This window comes from Dermacentor silvarum, chromosome 2 (genome assembly GCF_013339745.2).
Source record: "Dermacentor silvarum isolate Dsil-2018 chromosome 2, BIME_Dsil_1.4, whole genome shotgun sequence".
Classification (NCBI taxonomy): Eukaryota; Metazoa; Arthropoda; class Arachnida; order Ixodida; family Ixodidae; genus Dermacentor; species Dermacentor silvarum.
In genome coordinates, this window is record NC_051155.1 from 237,376,839 (window position 1) to 237,396,943 (window position 20,105).

General features: G+C 48.4%; 1 protein-coding gene across 1 annotated transcript in view; it reads left to right on the forward strand.

Moving 5' to 3' along the window:
- Nucleotides 1–20,105, forward strand: part of LOC119440758 (corticotropin-releasing factor receptor 2) — a 318,940-nt gene that overhangs the window by 238,599 nt on the left and 60,236 nt on the right. Inside the window, exons 6-7 of the mRNA XM_049662454.1 lie at nucleotides 1,880–2,036; nucleotides 17,403–17,533. Of these exons, the coding sequence (XP_049518411.1) occupies nucleotides 1,880–2,036; nucleotides 17,403–17,533 (288 nt within the window). The remainder of the gene's footprint in view (nucleotides 1–1,879; nucleotides 2,037–17,402; nucleotides 17,534–20,105) is intronic.

A 20,105-nucleotide genomic window follows, 5' to 3' on the forward strand; every position in this document is an offset into this window, starting at 1 on the left:
TGGACTCGGTCTCTGCTGGTCTCCAAAAAACCTCATCGATGCCAACTTGGGCCACGGGGTATGCGCCAGTAGGTGTACGTATGCCGCACTTCAGTGAACGTCTTTGATGCCAACTTGGGTATAACTATGCATGTGCCACTCGGAACGTGCCGCTCTACAATGATGAAAAAGGTCCCTTGAGCTTCTCCGATGTTGAGTGGGTTTCTCAAGGACAGCAACCTCAAGGGTTTCTCAAGGGTTTCTCAAGGACAGCAACCCGACGCATTAGCAGGCTGTGCCACTCAAATGCACTGGCTGCGTGCTTCTCTTCAATGAACGCCTTTCACGTTAGTTAGCTCCTCCATGAATGCACTGGGTATGTGCGGCTCTTCAATGGACCTCTCGCCTACTAGGTTGACTGAGTATGCGCCACTGAGTGCGCGGCAATCGAGAGAACAATTCTCAGCGTTTGCAAGCATCGGCACACCACGCTTCTCGTCTCGAAGGCTACATGCAGACTTATCGGCAGTGCCACTAGATGGGGCTGCGTGTCCAGAAAGAAGCATGAGAGAGAAGCCTGGTTGCCATATAACGCATTTCTCAGCGTTGGCACACAGTGACGCACCATGCATTTTTGAGGCCACGGGCAGGTTTCGCGGCGGCGTCATTAGGTGGCGCCGAGTGTTCTTATAGGGAAGCGCGAAATAAGAATCTCGCTGCATTACACGCCTCATACGTAACTCGTTTCGACGGTGGCGATACGTTGTGTCGCTAAATTGATTCAATGCTAACGCGCTACTGTCGACAGTCGTCTCGAGATGGGTTCTGGAGCAGTTTTTTAAGGCTGTGTTACTGGTGATTTTTTAACACTGTTAAACTGTTTTAACACTGTTAGAACTGTTACAACCACTAAGCTTAGCGCGCTGTTCGGTGTCCTGGTGCGTGAACGCCAGCAAGTCTGCCGGTGTACATATGTTCCTGCGTGGGTAGCAGTGCGACTCCCAATGTGTTGAGCATTTTCTCATGGCCTGAAAGCGACAATTTGCTCCTATAGAAAGTGGATGTCCTCGAAAATGATGTACGATTATTGTAAGGTGCGAGGAATAAAAGCGAGGCCACCGCCCTCCCTCCCACTTCCTTTCCGTACTCCCTACGGCCTCGCTGTACTTATTGATGAACGAGTATGGGCACATAGCCCCGGGCTCGTTCATCAATAAGCTGAGAAGGAACTGGTCTAGGGCTCCCGGCCCCGGCACGGTGCCTACGGCATCTTCTCTTGCCGCGCTCTGTGTTTCGACATTCGTTACATAGTGACACAATGTCGGGCACTTCTTTTTTTCGTCAAATAACTGTCCAAACCCTTTATACCCTATTCATTCTACTGGCAAGCTTCAAAGTGCCATAAATAATTTACTATAATGCATGTTTCTACAATCCATTTTCGGTTCCCGGGTGGCTGATGCATCGTGGTGTCACAATACACTGGCTCCTACAATCGATGCGGCTGCCACACGTGACCGCAGCCAGAAGGTATGCCCCCAATTATGAGTAACGTCGTCATCCCTAGCGTTATTACTGCTACACAACGTTGGCGAATTTTGGTTCCTATCATGACGCGGCCATAATGTCGATGACCGCAGGTTCACCATTTCCGAGACCAACTTTAGTATCAATTTAAAAAACGAGTGTTTCCCGACCTTCATGTTTGTGAAGTGTAGTCGTTTTACATGCCAGAAGCGTGTGGCAGAGTTTCTACGCTCTCGAGAATACGTATCAGTTCTCTTTTCTTTAAGATCGCGACTAGTCGCACCATAGCGTTGACAGCCAATGTGAAACCACCGTAGCCATGCAAATGGGTGGCTGGAGGACGACTGGTACTATACGACTCGTCTCTGTGCAGGACTGGCTGTGCAAGAGCGTGCTGTCGCTGAAGCTGTACGCGGCCATGGCGTCCATCAACTGGATGTTTGTCGAGGGTCTTCTGCTTCATTCTCGCATCGCCGTCTCGGTGTTCCAGCAGGATGCACCCTTCAAGCTCTACTACCTAATCGGATGGGGTGAGCATTACGCACACGTTAGACAGAGATACCTGTATAAGCGTCTGCGTGTAGTGCACCGTGAAGTGCAAGTGATCTCTTTTCCGGGCCGTTCAACGGATGACATGCAGCTGCGGCACAGAGTTGCATAAAAAGAATGACTACTGGAGGGAAGTCTGGCAAAAGTATCTGCGAGCGCCTCCTTCACATGATTCATCCAACGTGGTAACGATGGGTAACACACAGCTTTGATTAAACCTTGACCTGCTTATTGCAAGCTTGCTTGCGGATTCTTATTGCATTACCAATCCTGACACCCATTTATCATCGCCAATGTGTTCGTACGCATATTACGTAGGAAACATAATCTATATTTAGCACAAACATGCTCTGAGGAGAAAGAAACAAAGAAATGATATGCGAAAGGCTGGTAGGTTGACCGGAATACAAACAGCTTGTTTTCTACCCTACACTTGGGTAAAGGTAAGGAGATACAGAATGGAGAGAAAGGCTGAGCAAGGGAAGGCATGCACGAAAAGGGAGAGAAACAGACATGGTTTAATGTGTGGCCACTTACTTATGCTTTAAAATTTAGGTGACAATGAAGTTTTTGTTGAACAAAAAAACTTTTAGCTGCTTTATAAAGAAACGTGAGGATAAAACAAAGCATAACGGCAATGCGCTTCTCAACTAATCTATGCCACGTTATTAAACATCACGCACCAGCTACGATTCCCACGGCGGCTGAGAGATTGGAGCGTCAGATTTCCCTCTATTAATCTTACAGCGAAAAACTTTGTTGCTGTCGTTTGGCCGCTAGAAAAATTGAGGGAGTCAGTTTCGGCCGTCGACTAAATTTCCCCCTAATTAGCCATTATCTCCTGCCTAAAAGATGCTAGGACGTTTTCCTGCAGACGATACGCTGATCAGTCAACCGTGATTAGTGTTTACTATTCATGTGTATCCTTGACGTTTTAGTCAAATTCAATTCCACATCACGTTACTAAACTGTGACTAGTTGTACGGGACGCTTCAAGTTCACTCAAAGCTCGTGCTGAGGAGTCGGCGGGGAGGGAGATCATAGAACGCGCTCAGAGGAACACCATGGAATTGATGTTTATTCTTACACCACGAAGAAGCGTAAAAAGGACACCGACCACTAACAGAATACAAGAAAAGAGGTTTCGGCTCCCCTGACGGGAGCCTCGTTCACAATGTAATCAAGGACGTGCGGTACAATGTTTATAAGGCTTTAAAATATGCCGTAAGCAGCGCGTGTAGAGGGAAGGGAAGCGTTCCGTCATTCCGGTTGAGTGTGTCATCTGTTGTTTGGCTGAGACGGGATTCCAAGTGGTGTCTTGAAGCCAAATTTCTTTGCTTTTCTAATATCTTGGCGGTATCTCAATCAATCCTGTGGCCCAAGTCACCTGTATGTTCTGCAAAGCGTTTGAAGCGGCTTTTACATTGTTTACATCGTTGAAATGCTGCTTTAACCACTGTTAACAATTGCCTGTCTCGCCGATATATACGCAGTCGCAGTCTTCACATGGAATCCGGTAGACGATGCCAGGAATCTTTATCTTTGGAAGCTTGTCTTTCACGTTTACCAGCCGATGGCGTAGTTTTGGGGATGGCATGTGAGCTACCTGGACGTCATAGCCGCGTAGAACGTGGGTCAAACCCTCGCTCCACACCGGGCACCTGTGGTATGGCGGCGCGTTTTCTTTGGAGCACACGGCCAGGTCTTGGGGGCGGAGACAGATGGCGTGTTTAGAAAGGACCTCGTGCAGCCACATGCCGAGAGATTTTGGTGCACTTCTTGTAGGTCAGCAGCCCCGCTTTGTGGCGTTGTGCATTTGCGGTTGGTTCTGCCGACAAGGGAGACGACCACCGATCTCTTCTGGTTCGTCGGGTGCGCTGAATTAAAATGCAGATACCTGCCTGTGTGTGTGCTCTGTCTGTAGACGGAAAATGCCAGGTTGTGCCGGTCGCGTTTCACGAGGACGTCCAGAAAGGGTCGCTCGCCGTCTTTTTCTTCCTCGACTGTGAGCTGGATAGACGCTTTAATATATACTATCTAAATGGGCCAGGAATGAAGACATTTCTTCTGGCTGAATTATGCAGAACACATCGTCTACGTAACGTAGGAAGACATTGGGCGGCGAGTTGAAAGAGGCGAGTGCTCGACGCTCAAGCCATTCCATTGTTCTATTTGAAGTAGTTATCGAAATAAATGCACCCTTCGGTGTCCCGTGCGCTTGCCTGTAGAAGGTGCCTTTAAAAGTGAAGTAAGTATTCTCCAGGCAGAACAGAAGGAACCTCTTCAAGTAAAGAACGTTGATGGGTGTCCTTTCTGGTAGGGTAGGGTCATCTTCAAGAGCGGCGGTGCAAGTTTGCTCGGCGAGTCGAATATGAACGCTCCTAAAAAGCGACATGACGTCGAACGAGACAAGCGCGCACTGATCGTCGGGAGCACGGTGTAGTCGGGAGCAAATGACGAACCTTGCTTATGAAGTCTTCAGAAGGGCGAACGTTGGTGGCACTTCTATGAACAAGAGAGAAAAGAACCTTATGAAGGTAGTTGGACACTTTTAACAGCGGAGCTGTTTAAGCTTTTCCTTTCCCCGCGTAGCGTTCGCAAATAGTCGCCTAGCGATGACGTCACTGCGCAAAGCTGCACCTCGCTTCACCTTGAAATAGCCAATCAATAGCTAATCGATAATCAATCAATAATCAATAAATTGCGGGAAACGCTGGGGATGACTCAGTAGTGCTTAGCCTAGCCCGAATACATGGCCAATACCTTGCGATAGCCAATCAATTGCCAATCAATAGGTAATCGATAATCAATCAATAATAAGTACATTTCGGAAAAGCGTAACGCGTAAGGCCAGAACCAGCTAGGTGCCGATCAGCTTCGCTGTTCCAAGGGAAGAAAACTAGTCGCATTTGCCTCGGACTAAGAGCTTTGTTGTCTCAATGACGGCAGCCCGACATATTTACGGGGACTAACCTACAGCAGCTGTCTGGACTTGACTTTCGTCTCTCAGTGTCTTCGAAGCAGTATAAAGTGGTTCTCAGACATAGAAACCCATGGAAGTGATCACGTTCCTACCTATTTGAAGATCAACGGAGTGGCCATGTCTCTATCTACTGCCCTCTGTAGAACAGACTGGACGAAGTTCAGATCGCTTATTGAAGACGAATGTCAAGAAGGCCACCCATCATTTCTGGAGAATCAGATTAGAAACGCACTGCAAGAGGCTATGTTCACTTTTAGGCCTTCTCCAAAGTATAATGAATATGAAGGTGAATTGGAAAGGCTTCGAGCGATTCGCCGACGCGCGGAAAGAAGATACAGGCGCACCAAATGTATTCATGATCTGAGGGAGGCGAGGCGGATTCAAAAGAAACGCTACAATCTCAGAATTAAGTGAAAATCCTTTTGCCAGTCCTTGGATCCTCCGAAGCCTCTGTTCCATATATGGAGAACTCTGCGTGGCCTACAATCGTCTCCGCAACAGCGCCACCCTTTTAATTCTCTTGCCCTGCATCAAGGACGACGTGAGATCGACGTTGCTGAGGATTTCTGCGCAATAATCGCTGGCTTGCCATTACGACCTGTATCATTAGCACGTGATGTTGCGGCATCCGAGGACTCTCGCATGGATCTCTTGTTCTCTATGGAGGAGCTCGAAACTGCGCTGGCGACTTGTAGGAAGTCATCATCGTCTGGGCCCGACGGAGTCACATACAAGGCACTTGGAAACCTTGGCCACAAAGCCCGCAGTGTACTCTTGGAGAGATACAACGAATCCGGGCGTGAAGGATTGATTCCTTGTGAGTGGAAAGTCAGCCGCCTAATACCTTTACTTAAGAGCTCTAAATCTCCATTAGACTTGGCATCGTACCGTCCCATCGCTCTTGCTAGTTGTGTTGGGAAACTAATAGAAAGGATGGTGTTGACGACGCATCTTGAATGGTATTTGGAACATAATGAGGTATATCCGAATGCAATGGCGGGCTTCCGGCGCGGTCGGTCATCGGTCGATAACGTGCTTGATTTGGTAACATCTATTCAACACCAAAAGAGCATGAAACATTTAACGGCGGCGATGTTTCTTGATGTGTAAGGTGCATATGATAATGTAGCGCACCAAGCAATCCTCGATGCTTTGATCGATGTGGGCATTGGTGGCCGTGCACTGCGCTGGATTCACAGCTATTTGGAGGATAGATCCTTCTTCGTACTTACAGAAGCTGGAATGATATCCCCCATGTCACCAGCAAAGGTGTGCCACAAGGCGGAGTTTTAAGCCCCACGCTCTTCAACGTAGCACTGCTAGGCCTTGTTGGATCATTGCCAAGGACGGTCCATATATCCATCTATGCAGATGATATCTGCATCTGGGCGGCTGGCGTAACTCGTCCGCAGATATGAGCGAGACTGCAGAAGGCTGGTCACACAAACGTCGTCTTAACTGCGTATGAAAGGCCTAGAATTATCCTCCGAAAAGTGCCCATTAGTCGCATGTACGCGCGAAACAATGACTCCATATGTTATACGCATAAATGGACAAGTAATTGCTTACGAAACAAAACACCGCTTCCTTGGAGTCATCATCGATCGTGATTTGTCTTGGACGCCACATATATCATATATGAAAAAGAGGTTGACTGCAATAGCACATGTATTCAAATTTGTCGGCGGAAAGTCTTGGGGTGCATCTGTGCAATCGATGCTAGAGCTGTACCATGCATTATTTATGGGCTTCCTAAGATACAGCCTGCCTGTGCTGGGAAGCACCAGTAAAACGAACCTTCGAACACTCCAGAGTATGCAAGCCCAAGTTCTACGGACGTGCCTCGGCCTCCCTAAGTGTGCATCCACAGCGGCCACAATCGCCATAGCACGTGACCACCCTGTATCAACGTACTTTGCAGTCGACGCTCTAAGAGTGCACATTCGACATGTCGCAAGGACGCCCTTTCACCATCTTGCTTGCCTGCCAACAACTAGGCCGCATACGAGTTTTAGCCGTCTCCTGACTATACACGGAGCATCGCTACCATCGAATTATACGTCCCTGCAGCATGGCCTTCGTTGCCACTGTGGTCTCTACATTCACTTCGAATATGCCTCACCATTCCAGGCGTAAAGAAGAAGGTACAAATGCCGTCAGCAGCAATGAAGCAGGCAGCATTATTGCTACTACGTGAGGTCCACAGTGACCGCTCACATGTTTACACAGATGGGTCGGTCATGCACTCCAGTTCAGCAGCTGCAGTATTTGTCCCAGCAAAATCTACAGTAATAAAATTCCGGACATCGCACTTGACATCGACGACGGCTGTCGAACTTACAGCTCTGTGTGTAGCAATGAAATTTATCGAACAGGATCCGCCCCAGAAATGGTCTATCTTCTGCGATTCCAAGGCCGCCCTCCAGAGTTTGCTCTTTGCACTACGCCATGGACCCCACGAACGACTTGTCGCGGATACACGCGAAATTTACCATCAGGCAGTTGACAAAGGACATGACATCGTCTTTCAAAGGCTGCCAAGTCACTGTGGTATCTTTGGAAACGAGCAAGCGGACGCAGCCGCTCCATCTTCGCATATATATATACCAGTACCGATTGCGTCGCTATCCCTATGTCCAGAACAGACGCAGCACGAAAGCTCCGTGCGCTTGCTCGCGAGCTTACGTTCGCCCACTGGAATTCAACGGACTTTAAAAACCAGCGCCTCTGTTCCCTGGATCCTAATCTGAACCTCCGCCTTCCACATGGCTTACCACGACAGGAGGTAACTCTCATTTGTCGCCTAAGACTTGGAGTAGCTTTCACCAACGCGTACTCCTACCTTATCGGAAGGCCACAAGTCCAGATTGTGAAACTTGCGGGTGCAAAGAGACGATAGCACATCTTCTGTGTGATTGTCGTCGTTTTAGTGCACAGAGGAAAGTCCTCAGAACCACGCTCGACAAGATAGACAGCCGTCTCCTTACGGAAGCCAGAATTCTTGGTCCCTGGTCCCAGCCGACGTCGGAACGAACTGCTTTAAAAGCGCTAGTACGCTTTTTAAAAGAAGCAGGACTTCGTGAAAAACTATAGAATTGTGCGGACTGATGCGTTTTTTTTTTATCTTCTCTTGTTTTCTAATCTTTTCTGCCCTTACCCCATCCCCCTGTGCAGAGTAGCCAACCGGACACTTCACCTGGTTAACCTCTCTGCCATTCACCTCTTATTTTCCTTCCTTCCTTCCTTCTTTAGCCTCGCGCCACTAGTGCAAGCTACGCTATTTTTTTTTCTTCTTTGTATTTTTTTAAGCGGAGAGCAAGTAAAGTCAACAATTGGTCGCGTCGGGACGTTAGTTTTATGGATTTTTTGTCAAACCGTAGAGCGCCGGCACCGAACCGTTAGTGCACGGATGGAAGAAGTACAGCCCTTCAAACTTTGGGTCAACAAAACGAAACACATCCATAAGAAGGCTCTGGAGCTCACGCTGTACCTTGAGCGTAGGATCCTTCTTCAGACGGCTGTACGTCGCCTTATCCGCAAGCAATGACAACATCTTCTCGCAGTAGCCAGTCCTGTAGAGTAGCACCGCGGCGTAGCCCTTATCTGCCGGGAGGATGACAAGGGTTTCCTTTGAGCGAAGGTCTTTGATAGCCTTCTTTTTCTGTTGAAAGCGGGGAGACGGAGTGTTGTGCGCGAAGCCGTGAGAGAATGCCTTTAGTGCGGGTTCGTGCGTCCTCCCGTTTAGAAGGTTCCATTTGGTTGATAGCATTTTCTACAGAACAAACCAATCTTCTTGCATCTTTATGTGGGCCCAGATTCAAGCCGAGGCTCAGGACAGCGAGTTCGGCCGAGTTAGGCTTGTGCGACGAGAGTTTATGCACGGTGGACACGGCAGCGTTTCTGTGCAAGGCCTCAACGGGTGGCGAATGTCTATCAAGTTTGCTTTCGTGCGTCTCCTTCGTACGACGAGATTATAGCCTGGCCTTGAACGCTTCATTTCTAGTCCAGACGGGCTTACGTCAAAACCTAGACTTCATTAACCTACGACGATCAGGGCGCGCTTGTATCGTTCGACGTCATGTCCCTTTTTAGAAGCGTTCATATTCGACTCGCCGCGGAAACTTGCACCGCCGCTCTTGAAGATGGCCCTACCCTTCCAGAAAGGACACCCATCAACGTTCCTTACTTGAAGAGGTTCCTTCTGTTCTGCCTGGAGAATACTTACTTCACTTTTGATGGCACCTTCTACAGGCAAGCGCACGGGACACCGAAGGGTGCATCTATTTCGATAACTACTTCAAATATAACAATGGAATGGCTTGAGCGTCGAGCACTCGCCTCTTTCAACTCGCCGCCCAATGTCTTCCTACGTTACGTAGACGATGTGTTCTGCATAATTCAGCCAGAAGAAATGTCTTCATTCCTGTCCCATTTAGATAGTATATATTGAAGCGTCTATCCAGCTCAGAGTCGAGGAAGAAAAAGTTGCAGTGGCTTAGCTCGGCTATGCCAGGATATACGTAGCGTTAGCAAAGGTTCAGCTGATTATTCTTAGCTTTCCTGGTTGTCTCCTACGCTCAACCACTAATTGCCAGGCAACTACTTCGGGATCCGATGAGTCAAGCTTCTCCGTTCTTCTGCGCTGTTGAGCAGCATTTGCGCTCTCCTTCTCCATGGCTATACCACACTGGCAAACGCCAGTCAGAAGCGTAGCGGCTCCAGCGCAGTGTCAGACGGCGACTGCACAGCGAGCGCGCGCCGGCGCCAGTGCGTCTACCACGGCTACGACGTCACTCCTCTGGAATGCGCAGACCGGCGGCGGTGAGTCGCGTGCGGCGGCGGCGGAGGGCGCGAGAGGGGCCGGCTCCGGTGGCTCCGGTGCGCAAGCCGTGTGACATCACTGATCCTTGTGCATGCGCAGCACGGCTCTTGATGTGCCGCGCGAAACGGGCTTGGCTAGGCCAGTGTAGCTAACGCTACAAAAAGACGGCGAGCGACCCTTTCTGGACGTCCTCGTGAAACGCGACCGGCACAGCCTGGCATTTTGCGTGCACAGAAAGAGCACACACACACAGGCAGGTATCTGCATTTTAATTCAGCGCACCCGACGAACCAGTAGAGATCGGTGGTCGTCTCCCTTGTCGGCAGAACCAACCGCAAATGCACAACGCCACAAAGCGGGGCTCCTGACCTACAAGAAGTGCACCAAAATCTCTCGGCATGTGGCTACACGAGGTCCTTTCTAAACACGCCATCTGTCTCCGCCCCCAAGACCTGGCCGTGTGCTCCAAAGAAAACGCGCCGCCATACCTCAGGTTCCCGGTGTAGGGGAGGGTTTGACCCACGTTCTACGCGGCTTTGACATCCATGTAGCTCACGTGCGATCCCCAAAATTACGCCATCGGCTGGTAAACGTGAAAGACAAGCTTCCAAAGATAAAGATTCCTGGCATCGTCTACCGGATTCCATGTGAAGACTGCGACTGCGTATATATCGGCGAGACAGGCAATTGTTAACAGTGGTTGAAGCAGCATTTCAACGATGTAAACAAGTAAAAAAGCCGCATCAAACGCCTTGCAGAACATACAGGTGACTTGGGCTACAGGATTGATTGAGATACCGCAAATATATAAGAAAAGGAAAGAAATTTGGCTTCAAGACACCACTGGGAATCCCATCTCAGCCAAACAACAGATGAGACACACTCAACTGGAATGACGGAATGCTCCCCCCCCCCCCCCCCCTCTACACGCGCTGCATACGTCATCATTCAAAGCCTTATAAACATTGTACCGCACGTCCTTGATTACATTGTGAACGAGGCTCCCGTCAGGGGAGCCGAAACATCTTTTCTTGTGTTCTGTTAGTGGTCGGTGTCCTTCTTACGCTTCTTCGAGATGCCTCCCGGCCAGACGGGCTTCCGTCAAAACCTCGACCTAATCTTACACCACCTTCCTCTGTCATGCAGAAATCTCAGGCCATGTAATCTCTAAACAATGATGAGGATAATTAGCGTTCTGCCCGTTTCACAAACGCAAAATTCCCCGTCTTCTCTGTGCGCACGCAGACAATCTTTTCTTCTATCGCTTTAAAGTCGTGATTGGTCTACTTACCCCGATGCGAATCATTGTACAGTTGCGCAACTATTCTCATTTGCGTGGAAAGTGTTTTAGGTGTAATCTTACAGGGTGTAAGTTTACAGGCGCGCCTAACCGAAACTCTCGTTTATACCGTTTAACGAGGCTAATGTAACGTTCACCGGTTCTCAGGATGGCTCAGAATGTGAAAACACGCCTCACTGTACTGGTCTTCGTGGCCCGATAAGTGCTACCTGAAACCCACAGCGCGTTCAACAGCTAGCAACTGCGCTCGCCATGAGCGCTGTGGTGCCTCATCTTTTGAAACTTGTTGGGTCGTACCTGCATCTGTACACGCGCGTAAAGTATACGGCACAGTCATTTTTGTCAGTACGTTTTGTTCTAGGAGGAGGAATAAACGTTTAGTGTGGAACCAGCACTTTAAGATGGCCGAGCCTAAGCCTCCCATGTGGGGACGTCGAGGGCTTGCCTCACCGCCGCCTCACGGGCGTGCTGGGTCGCCCAGGTTTGGTCGTCGAGGGCGGAGCTCCGCAGAGCCTCACGCAACCTCGACGAGAGGGTCGTGGTGTTACTTTGTGTGTACTGTGCTGGGCACTCCCACAGCATATGCGGAAGCGTAGCCGGGTGAGTGCCACAGCACCGGCAGTTGGGGGTATTGTAAACTTCAGGGAACATAAGGTGGAGGCGGGCGGGTGAAGGGTACGTATTTGTTTGTAGCAGACGCAGGGTGGTAGCCTGCGCCCGGCAGAACTTGAGGTGAGGTGGAGGGAAGGTTCGGCGACTAAGGTAAAATGCCTTAACGAGATCGTTATACGCAGACAGATCCCTGGTGTACAACTCGTCTCCAGTGTCTCCGACGCGGTTGACTAGGCCTCGCGCAATGAAGTGGGTGACCTCGTCTAAAGCGTTTTTTTTTTTTTTAGCTAAAGTATTTTTTTTCTTATTGCTGCACAGTAAACGTAATTTGTGCTGAAACCATCGTGTCGCTGTGCAATGGTGATCGTTTCCTTTTTTTTTTTCATCGGTAAATAATTGTTTGTAGGTAATCGATATCTCCTATATGCCGTAGATATTGGTCAATGTGGGCGTTCTCTCCCTCGCGCGATACACTGACCATCCTTGCACGCATATTTGTAAATGTCTAATAAAGTTATTTGATGTCTACCGCTTGTCCCGTCTATTTCGCTTCTTTCTTTGAGTTTGTTCAGTTTCGCGCTGTAAATATGAATGCAAACGGGTGCGTCGCCCCCGACGACGAAGCGACGAAATTATTCGCTACCCGTTATGTTTAGGCGGCGACGCAAAATTTTAATATACCTGCCAACCTTCTTCTTTCTGGGGTTTTACGTGCCAAAACGAATTCTGATTATGAGGCACTGCCATAGTGGAGGGCTCCGGATTAATTTGAACACCTGGGGTTCTTTAACGTGCACTACAACGCAAGGACACGGGCGTTTTTGCATTTCGCCTCCATCGAAATGCGGCCGCCGCGACCGGGATTCGATCCCACGAACTCGGGCTCAGCAGCGCAACGCCTTAGCTTACTCAGCCACCGCGGCGGGTATATATATATATACCTGCCAACCTGTGGCCCCTTAAATTAGTAAAATCCTCGTGCACATAACAAGGTGAACGTGGGAGCAGTCAGAAGGGAGGGAATTTTTTTTTAGTTCGCCCTGAGCAAAGACAAGAGGCATAGGAAGTGTGTGTGTGTGTGTGTGTGTGTGTGTGTGTGTGTGTGTGTGTGTGTGGTGTGTGTGTGGTGTGTGTGTGTGTGTGTGTTGTGGTGTGTGTGTGTGTGTGTGTGTGTTGTGTGTGTGTGTGTGTGTGTGTGTGTGTGGTGTGTGTGTGTGTGTGTGTGTGTGTGTGTGTGTGTGTGTGTGTGTGTGTGTGTGTGTGTGTGTGTGTGTGTGTGTGTGTGTGTGTGTGTGTGTGTGTGTGTGTGTGTGTGTGTGTGTGTGTGTGTGTGTGTGTGTGTGTGTGTGTGTGTGTGTGTGTGTGTGTGTGTGTGTGTGTGTGTGTGTGTGTGTGTGTGTGTGTGTGTGTGTGTGTGTGTGTGTGTGTGTGTGTGTGTGTGTGTGTGTGTGTGTGTGTGTGTGTGTGTGTGTGTGTGTGTGTGTGTGTGTGTGTGTGTGTGTGTGTGTGTGTGTGTGTGTGTGTGTGTGTGTGTGTGTGTGTGTGTGTGTGTGTGTGTGTGTGTGTGTGTGTGTGTGTGTGTGTGTGTGTGTGTGTGTGTGTGTGTGTGTGTGTGTGTGTGTGTGTGTGTGTGTGTGTGTGTGTGTGTGTGTGTGTGTGTGTGTGTGTGTGTGTGTGTGTGTGTGTGGGGGGGGGGGGGGGGGTTGGATGTATTCTTTAAGTGAGCTGTTAGTGCGAACTTTTTCTGAGATTAGACATGCTTACTTTATTTACAATTATTTACGTGTAGACGCAGCTCAGAAGTACGCAGAGGCAATCCAGGAACAGAAGATACAGAGTAGCGACACATTGTTTCAGATCACAGTGGCTCTTCCGGCAACTTAGCTATTGCCGATTTCGCTTGCTTACGCCCACCTCTCCCTCCCCAAGGAGGTTGCCCGAATAAACTAGACCGAAGCGAGCAACCAGTGAGTTAGTGAGTTGAGCTAAGTCGATATTTATTTTCATGACATTGGCATATGCCAGAGTTCACAGGAGTGGCAAATGATAGGGGTATAAAAGCTGCGTTACTGCAGCTTGACTAGCCGCAATAACTCCTCAGGTATACGGCATTTTGCACTGCCACAAAAGGGCGGCATAAGTACCATCACAATTTATTTTATGCATTTTTAGCAACGCTGCGTTGCCCTCAAAACCTCTAAAACCTTTTCGCGAAAAGAATGCCTTTCGGCAAGTATGACGCAACATTCTGTAAATGGATAACGAACCCAAATTCGTAAACTTAACGAAAAATTCCGGAGAGTTGGCCAGGTATGGTATTACTAAGCATTTCTAGTGTTTCAGCGCAAAGTAACCAATTAACCGAACTCCCGACAAGGCCGCAGTTTGCCGCTGCATACACCTTCCAGAGAGAATAGCGCCATTGGCCACGTCAGCGTTTCCGATCGCAGTCTGCAGCACACCGATGTGGCGAAAGGTATTGCAGCGCGAGCGCTCCTAATTCATTTGGACGCAAATTACGTCCGTCTATGTAGATACTGCCGTCAGCAATTTCCCGCCGCCGCAGCAGCGCCTATATACGTTAGGGCAAATGACCATTGGTTTCAGAGAATGTGGTCATTACGGCGCCAAATAAGCACGCAGGAAGCATCATATTCGTAATCTTGTCGCGTGCAAAAAAACACTGCTTTGACGTCGCTGTGGCTCTGCTGAATAGCAAAATGTACCTTCATTACGCCGAGAACTGAACTGCGTCGGCACTATTCAAGCACGTGCCGTGCAAAATGCGAACCTGTGGCTTTTCTTTTTTTTAAGCGACGCTTTATAGGCTCACAAGTTTCCGCGTTGGTGGTGGTGGCGGTGGCGGCAGTGTCACGCTGAAAAGTGGGCCGATCCTGGCGATAGTGCAGAAAGGGTCCAACTTCATTGGCACATACCAGTGACGAAAAAGAGAGAGAAATAAAGAGAGACAGAAAGACCGAGAGAAAGAGAGAGCGAGAGAATCACCACGAAGGTCAGAGAAAAAGAAATAGAGAGAAAGAGAGAGAAGGAAGAAAGAGATATAGAAAGAGAGAAAGAAATAAAGAGAGAGAGAGAGAGAGAGAGAAAGGAAGAGAGAGAAAGAAAGATAGATACACAGAGAAAGAGAGAAAGAAAGAAAATCACCACGAACGTCCGAGAAACAAAGAAAGAGAGAAAGAGAGAGAATGCATGAAAGAGATACAGAAAGAGAGAAAGAAATAAAGAGAGAGAGAAAGAAAGAAAATCACCACGAAGGTCACATACACGCACGACAAGCTCCGCTTACACCCATTTTCTCGACAGGGGAAGGGCTGGCTGATTTTTTTTTCTTTCCTTAAGCTGGATTCACACGACTGAAATAGATCGCTTAATAAGTTCGCAAAGGAGTGCAACGGGGCCGAGCCGCAATGAATCTCGCCGTAGCAGCTTCTCAGTGGCTTGCTCGTGCAAAGCGTGATTTGATCGCCATAAACCACGTCATGCAGGTCCACAGGATGAACCGGCGATCCATGCCGTCTTGGAAATTTAGCTTTAGGAGATGTTTCCCCGGCAGAAAATTGTACTATATACGTGCTCGAGAAAGTGAAATATTACTAAAAAGTTGTATTTTTCTGAAGAAAATCGTATTAGAGGGATTAATGACGCTTCATTTTCAAGCAACTACTACAAGTAGAGGGGGCGACTTATCGGGGCCTCGGAACACTGACATATTGCAGCGTCATCACGTATACGTCGCTCGATTTGAGTGAGTACTGGCTGACCAATGGCGGGGGAGAAGCTAATGATGGTTAAACGGAACATACAATAAGAATTGGTGCTTCAAAGTGTGGACGGGGCTCCGACCTCATATTTCTGTTTTCACTGTCGTTATCTTGGAAGCCAGGCTTCCCACAGAAAACAATCGAGACCACCAAACGAGCGGACGTCTGCTGTACTCTCAGATTTAAAAAAAGGCCCGTTAGCAGAAAAAATGATGGTTCTCCAACGGCGCGGCGTTTCACTCCATCGTGATGACTGCTGTCACGAAGTTAACTTCGGAAATCTATCACGTTGGCATAGCAGCCCAGGAGGACCATCGTGCTACAGTCTTAAGTCTGCAGTATTCTCTTTGACCCCACGAGAGTGCGAGATTAACTGGGAAGTGAGTACAGGAGGAAGATTGAGCGTGAGCTGACAGAAAAAAGAAAGAAGCGTGTGCTTATCGCTTCGCAACATGAAATGTTGCTGTGGAAATAGCCTGCGACGTCCCCACTTGGATCGCAAGTTTTTATATCCCAAACTGTCAGAGCAAATCTTCAGTCTTTCTGCCATAGATGACATTTTGGAGTGTTCATTAAGGACTATTTTCTAAATAAAAAATTTTTTAAAATGTAATATAGAAATATTGCATACCTTCTAGACGTGTTGCTACCCGCACGTCTAACCTTTCTTTCTTTCTTTCTTTCTTTCTTTCTTTCTTTCTTTCTTTCTTTCTTTCTTTCTTTCTGCGAGCCATAATAGAAATAACATTTCTTTCTTTCTTTCTTTCTTTCTTTCTTTCTTTCTTTCTTTCTTCCTTTCTTTCTTTCTTTCTTTCTGCGAGCCATAATAGAAATAACATTTCTTTCTTTCTTTCTTTCTTTCTGCGAGCCATAATAGAAATAACATTTCTTTCTTTCTTTCTTTCTGCGAGCCATAATAGAAATAACATTTCTTTCTTTCTTTCTTTCTTTCTTTCTTTCTTTTCTGCACGAAAAGTCTTTCCATACATTTATCCACAAAAAGGACTGATTGCTTAGGTAACTGAATTGAAAAAGCCAAGTCTCGTCCACACAGCCGTCTTAAGAACTTCTCGAGTTTGCGCGTCTTACTTGCAGTCATTTGGCGAAATTCAAGTATCAGTCGGACGTGTAGAAAACAAACCACACGATCAACGGCATCATATTGCGTTGCGCATGCCTACTGAGAAAGGGAAGTTTATTCCGTAGATTCTTTGTTGCACCGCCAAACGCACCATATCTGCGGCTCTTCTCGTTCCCGGTACACCTAGGTTACTGCCAAACCCACCCTTCTTCCCATACCTGCATGTAAATCACTAATTGTAGTTTTAGTCTCGGGTATCGTGCATAAAATTCGTGGTAGCCGGGAGCACTTAGCGTTTTAAACGCACATGCAGCTTCTCAACATCAAACTCTCCGAGGGCTCTTTATAAAGGTCACGTTGTGCCGAAAGTAATTCTAACTACTGGCGCAGTAAATCATTTTAGTGAAATGTTTGCTACCATTGAAACAATGACAACAGCTTGTTTAAGACAGCGCAAAAAAATTAGTATTTCATGTGTTAGCCAAGGTGAAAGGCCAAATTGTCAAGACCATCTTACGGGCGAGAGAGACGAGTATACATGCAGTATTGAACAGAAATGATCCCAATGAAAAGCAGCCTATGTGGCGTTCTATATAGGTTTTTTTGTTAGAAGTGTATTTGAAACGTTTTGGATGGCTGACCATAAACAGGCCTGTTTCTAGTTTGCTTTATTTATTTTAAAGAAAAATATTACTGGCCGACCTACAGAAAACCGGAGCACTATGATTTTGCCCCCTGAATTTACGAACTTTGGTTCTTCTGCACAGGCCTGCCATCCCTGTGCGTTCTAGCCTGGAGCTTGGTCATGGAGTCACGCATGCGCAGTCACTGTTGGCGTGGCTACGGCAACTCGGTCTTCGTTTGGATCATCAGCGGACCCATGATGGTCGCCCTCCTGGTAAGCATTTTTACGCCTAATGTTGTTCTGTAGGGTACACTATGGCACCGCGCTACACATTCTGGACGGACGGCGCCACGGCCAGCAGACACAATATGGGACAGTGGTCACATTAGACGTCTGCGCTGAAGGCAGTTCGAGTTGCTAGCTTCCCTTTTCTGCAGTGCACAGGCTCGCGAGGTGGTGGCAATGTATAAACGCCGACTCAAGTTTCTCTGTCCGTCACTTGCCATTCGTTTCTATCTATGCCCCTGTTTTCTTTTTCCTTGTGCAGAGAGCAAAGTACACTTTCTTCTGCCTAACTTTCCTGCTTTTTCAGTGTTCATCTTTTCACTCAATTCTGTTTAGTTCATGTTGACATCAATATTAAATTATTTTTATAGAAAACAATGTTCTCAATTAAAATGAACTCCACATCGATAACTTTCATTAAACACATGCTCGCGTAATTCATAGCGCGATTGCAGGGACACCATTTTGTAACGATCAATTATTTCATTTCCGATTATTCGTGTCGTTCATCGCGCCGAGTGTCCTGTCCCGACGATACGGTGGCGCGACAGCGTCCGAGACGATGGCGATAGGGGAAAAGAATAGCACATTTCCCCAGACCTAATCCACAGTGACTATTCAAATATGCCAATAGGCAAAATGCGTCCGGTACGAGGGGTGCAGACCAGCCGGGCTCCTCTCTCGCACTTTCAACTCTGGACACGCGGCGCCAGGTTGCGGCGCCGCCGCGAAGTCCGCGCATACGTACAGAGTGACCCAACTTGGCGTCAAAGAGGTTCATTGAAGAGCGGGACATACCCAGCGGGACGTACCCGCGCGAAATGTCCATATTTTTAGACTTCGATACCTTCGGGATCGGCCCACATCTTTAGACTGCACTGTTAGGCGTAACCTTAAGAGACAGGAGAGAGCGGTGTGGATCAGAGAGCAAACGGGGATAACCGATATTCTAAATGACATTGACAGAACAAAAAGTAGCGTAGCTTGCACTGGAGGCGCAATGCTAAAGAGACAGCGGGCACCTAGCTAGTCCGGGCTTTTGGGCTAGGCTAAGCACTACCAAGTCATCCCCAGCACTTTCCCGAATTTATTGATTACTTATCAATTATAGATTAGCTATTGATTGGCTATCGATTGGCCATCGCAAGGTATTGGCCACGTATTTGAGCAAGGCTAAACACTACCAAGTCATTTCCCCAGCATTTTCCAGAAATTATTGATTATTGATCAATTAGCTATTGATTGGCTATCTATTGGCTATCGATGATTGACTAAGCTTAAGTAGTCCCAACCATGCTTAGCTAGACGTAGCAAGGCTGAGTTTCGCTAGGTCACAGGGGTATGTGCTAGAGCACTGCACGGGCTCGGGCTTACCCGAAAGCCCGACCCCGGCCCGGGTCGGGTAGGGCAGTTTTTTCACGGGCCCGGGCCGGGCTCGGGCATGGCATGTGCTTTTTGACCCGGGCCCGGGCCGGGTTCGGGTTTTTTGACGCGGGCCCGGGCCGGGCTCGCGTCAAAAAAAAAAAATGTCACAGTTTCGCCCTAAGGGCGAAGCAATGAATGCGATAGCAACACAGCAATGTCATACGAAGTAAGGTGAGCGGCTTTGGTAGCAATATGAATTGTAGTAAACATGAGCTGATTAAGTAAGCAGGTGTGCTGCGGCGTAAGTAGACCGACATGAAGAGAGACTCGATGACCACGAGAAGGCGTGTGTGAAACGGTGGTGTTGATGAGAAGCGCTGCCCGTGGGCAGCGCGTGCGACGGGACACACCTGTAGCGCTGCACTGCCGATCCGGGCAGCATTGCATGTGTAGCGTGCGTTGGAAAATGTGGCCCGACTATTACGAACTGAATGAACAAGCGTGGTGTGAGCGCGCACAAACAAACAGGAAGAGATCACACTGAATGACAGCAGACAACGACTGTCAAAACGCTGGCAGCAAGCATACGCCGCAGCGGGCGAAGGTACGTGCGGTCTATCGCTTCAACGGAAACTGAGCGGCGAATGCACGGCGCATAAAGGTCAGAGCCGTGTGGAGATAAGAGACGGTGCGAGCGAGCGACGAGCGCGGTTGTTGGCAGAGAAGTTGTCGGCAGAGAATTTCTGTGCCCGGGCTGGGCCCGGGTCTCGCCATAAAGCTTTTCGTCGGGCTCGGGCAGGCAGCCCGAAAATTGGCCCGTGCGGTGCTGTACTATGTGCAAGTGCGCTTGGACCCTTTCTGCACGGTCGCCAGGATCGGCCGCCCACCTAGTTTTGTTACACGCCGAACGGCGCAACGCCAAGCTTAAACAGGCCCGCTGTTAAGTTATGGAGCAGGGCAGGCCATGTAATGCGTAGGATAGATAACCGATGGACCATTAGAGTTACTGAATAGGTGCCAAGAGAAGGGAATTGCAGTCGAGGACGGCAGAAAACTAGGTGGGGTGATGAAGTTAGGAAATTTGCAGGTAGAGATTGGAATCAGCTAGCACAACACAGGGGTAACTGGAGATCTCAGGGAGAGGCCTTCGTCCTGCAGTGGACATAAATATAATCTGATGATGATTATTATTATT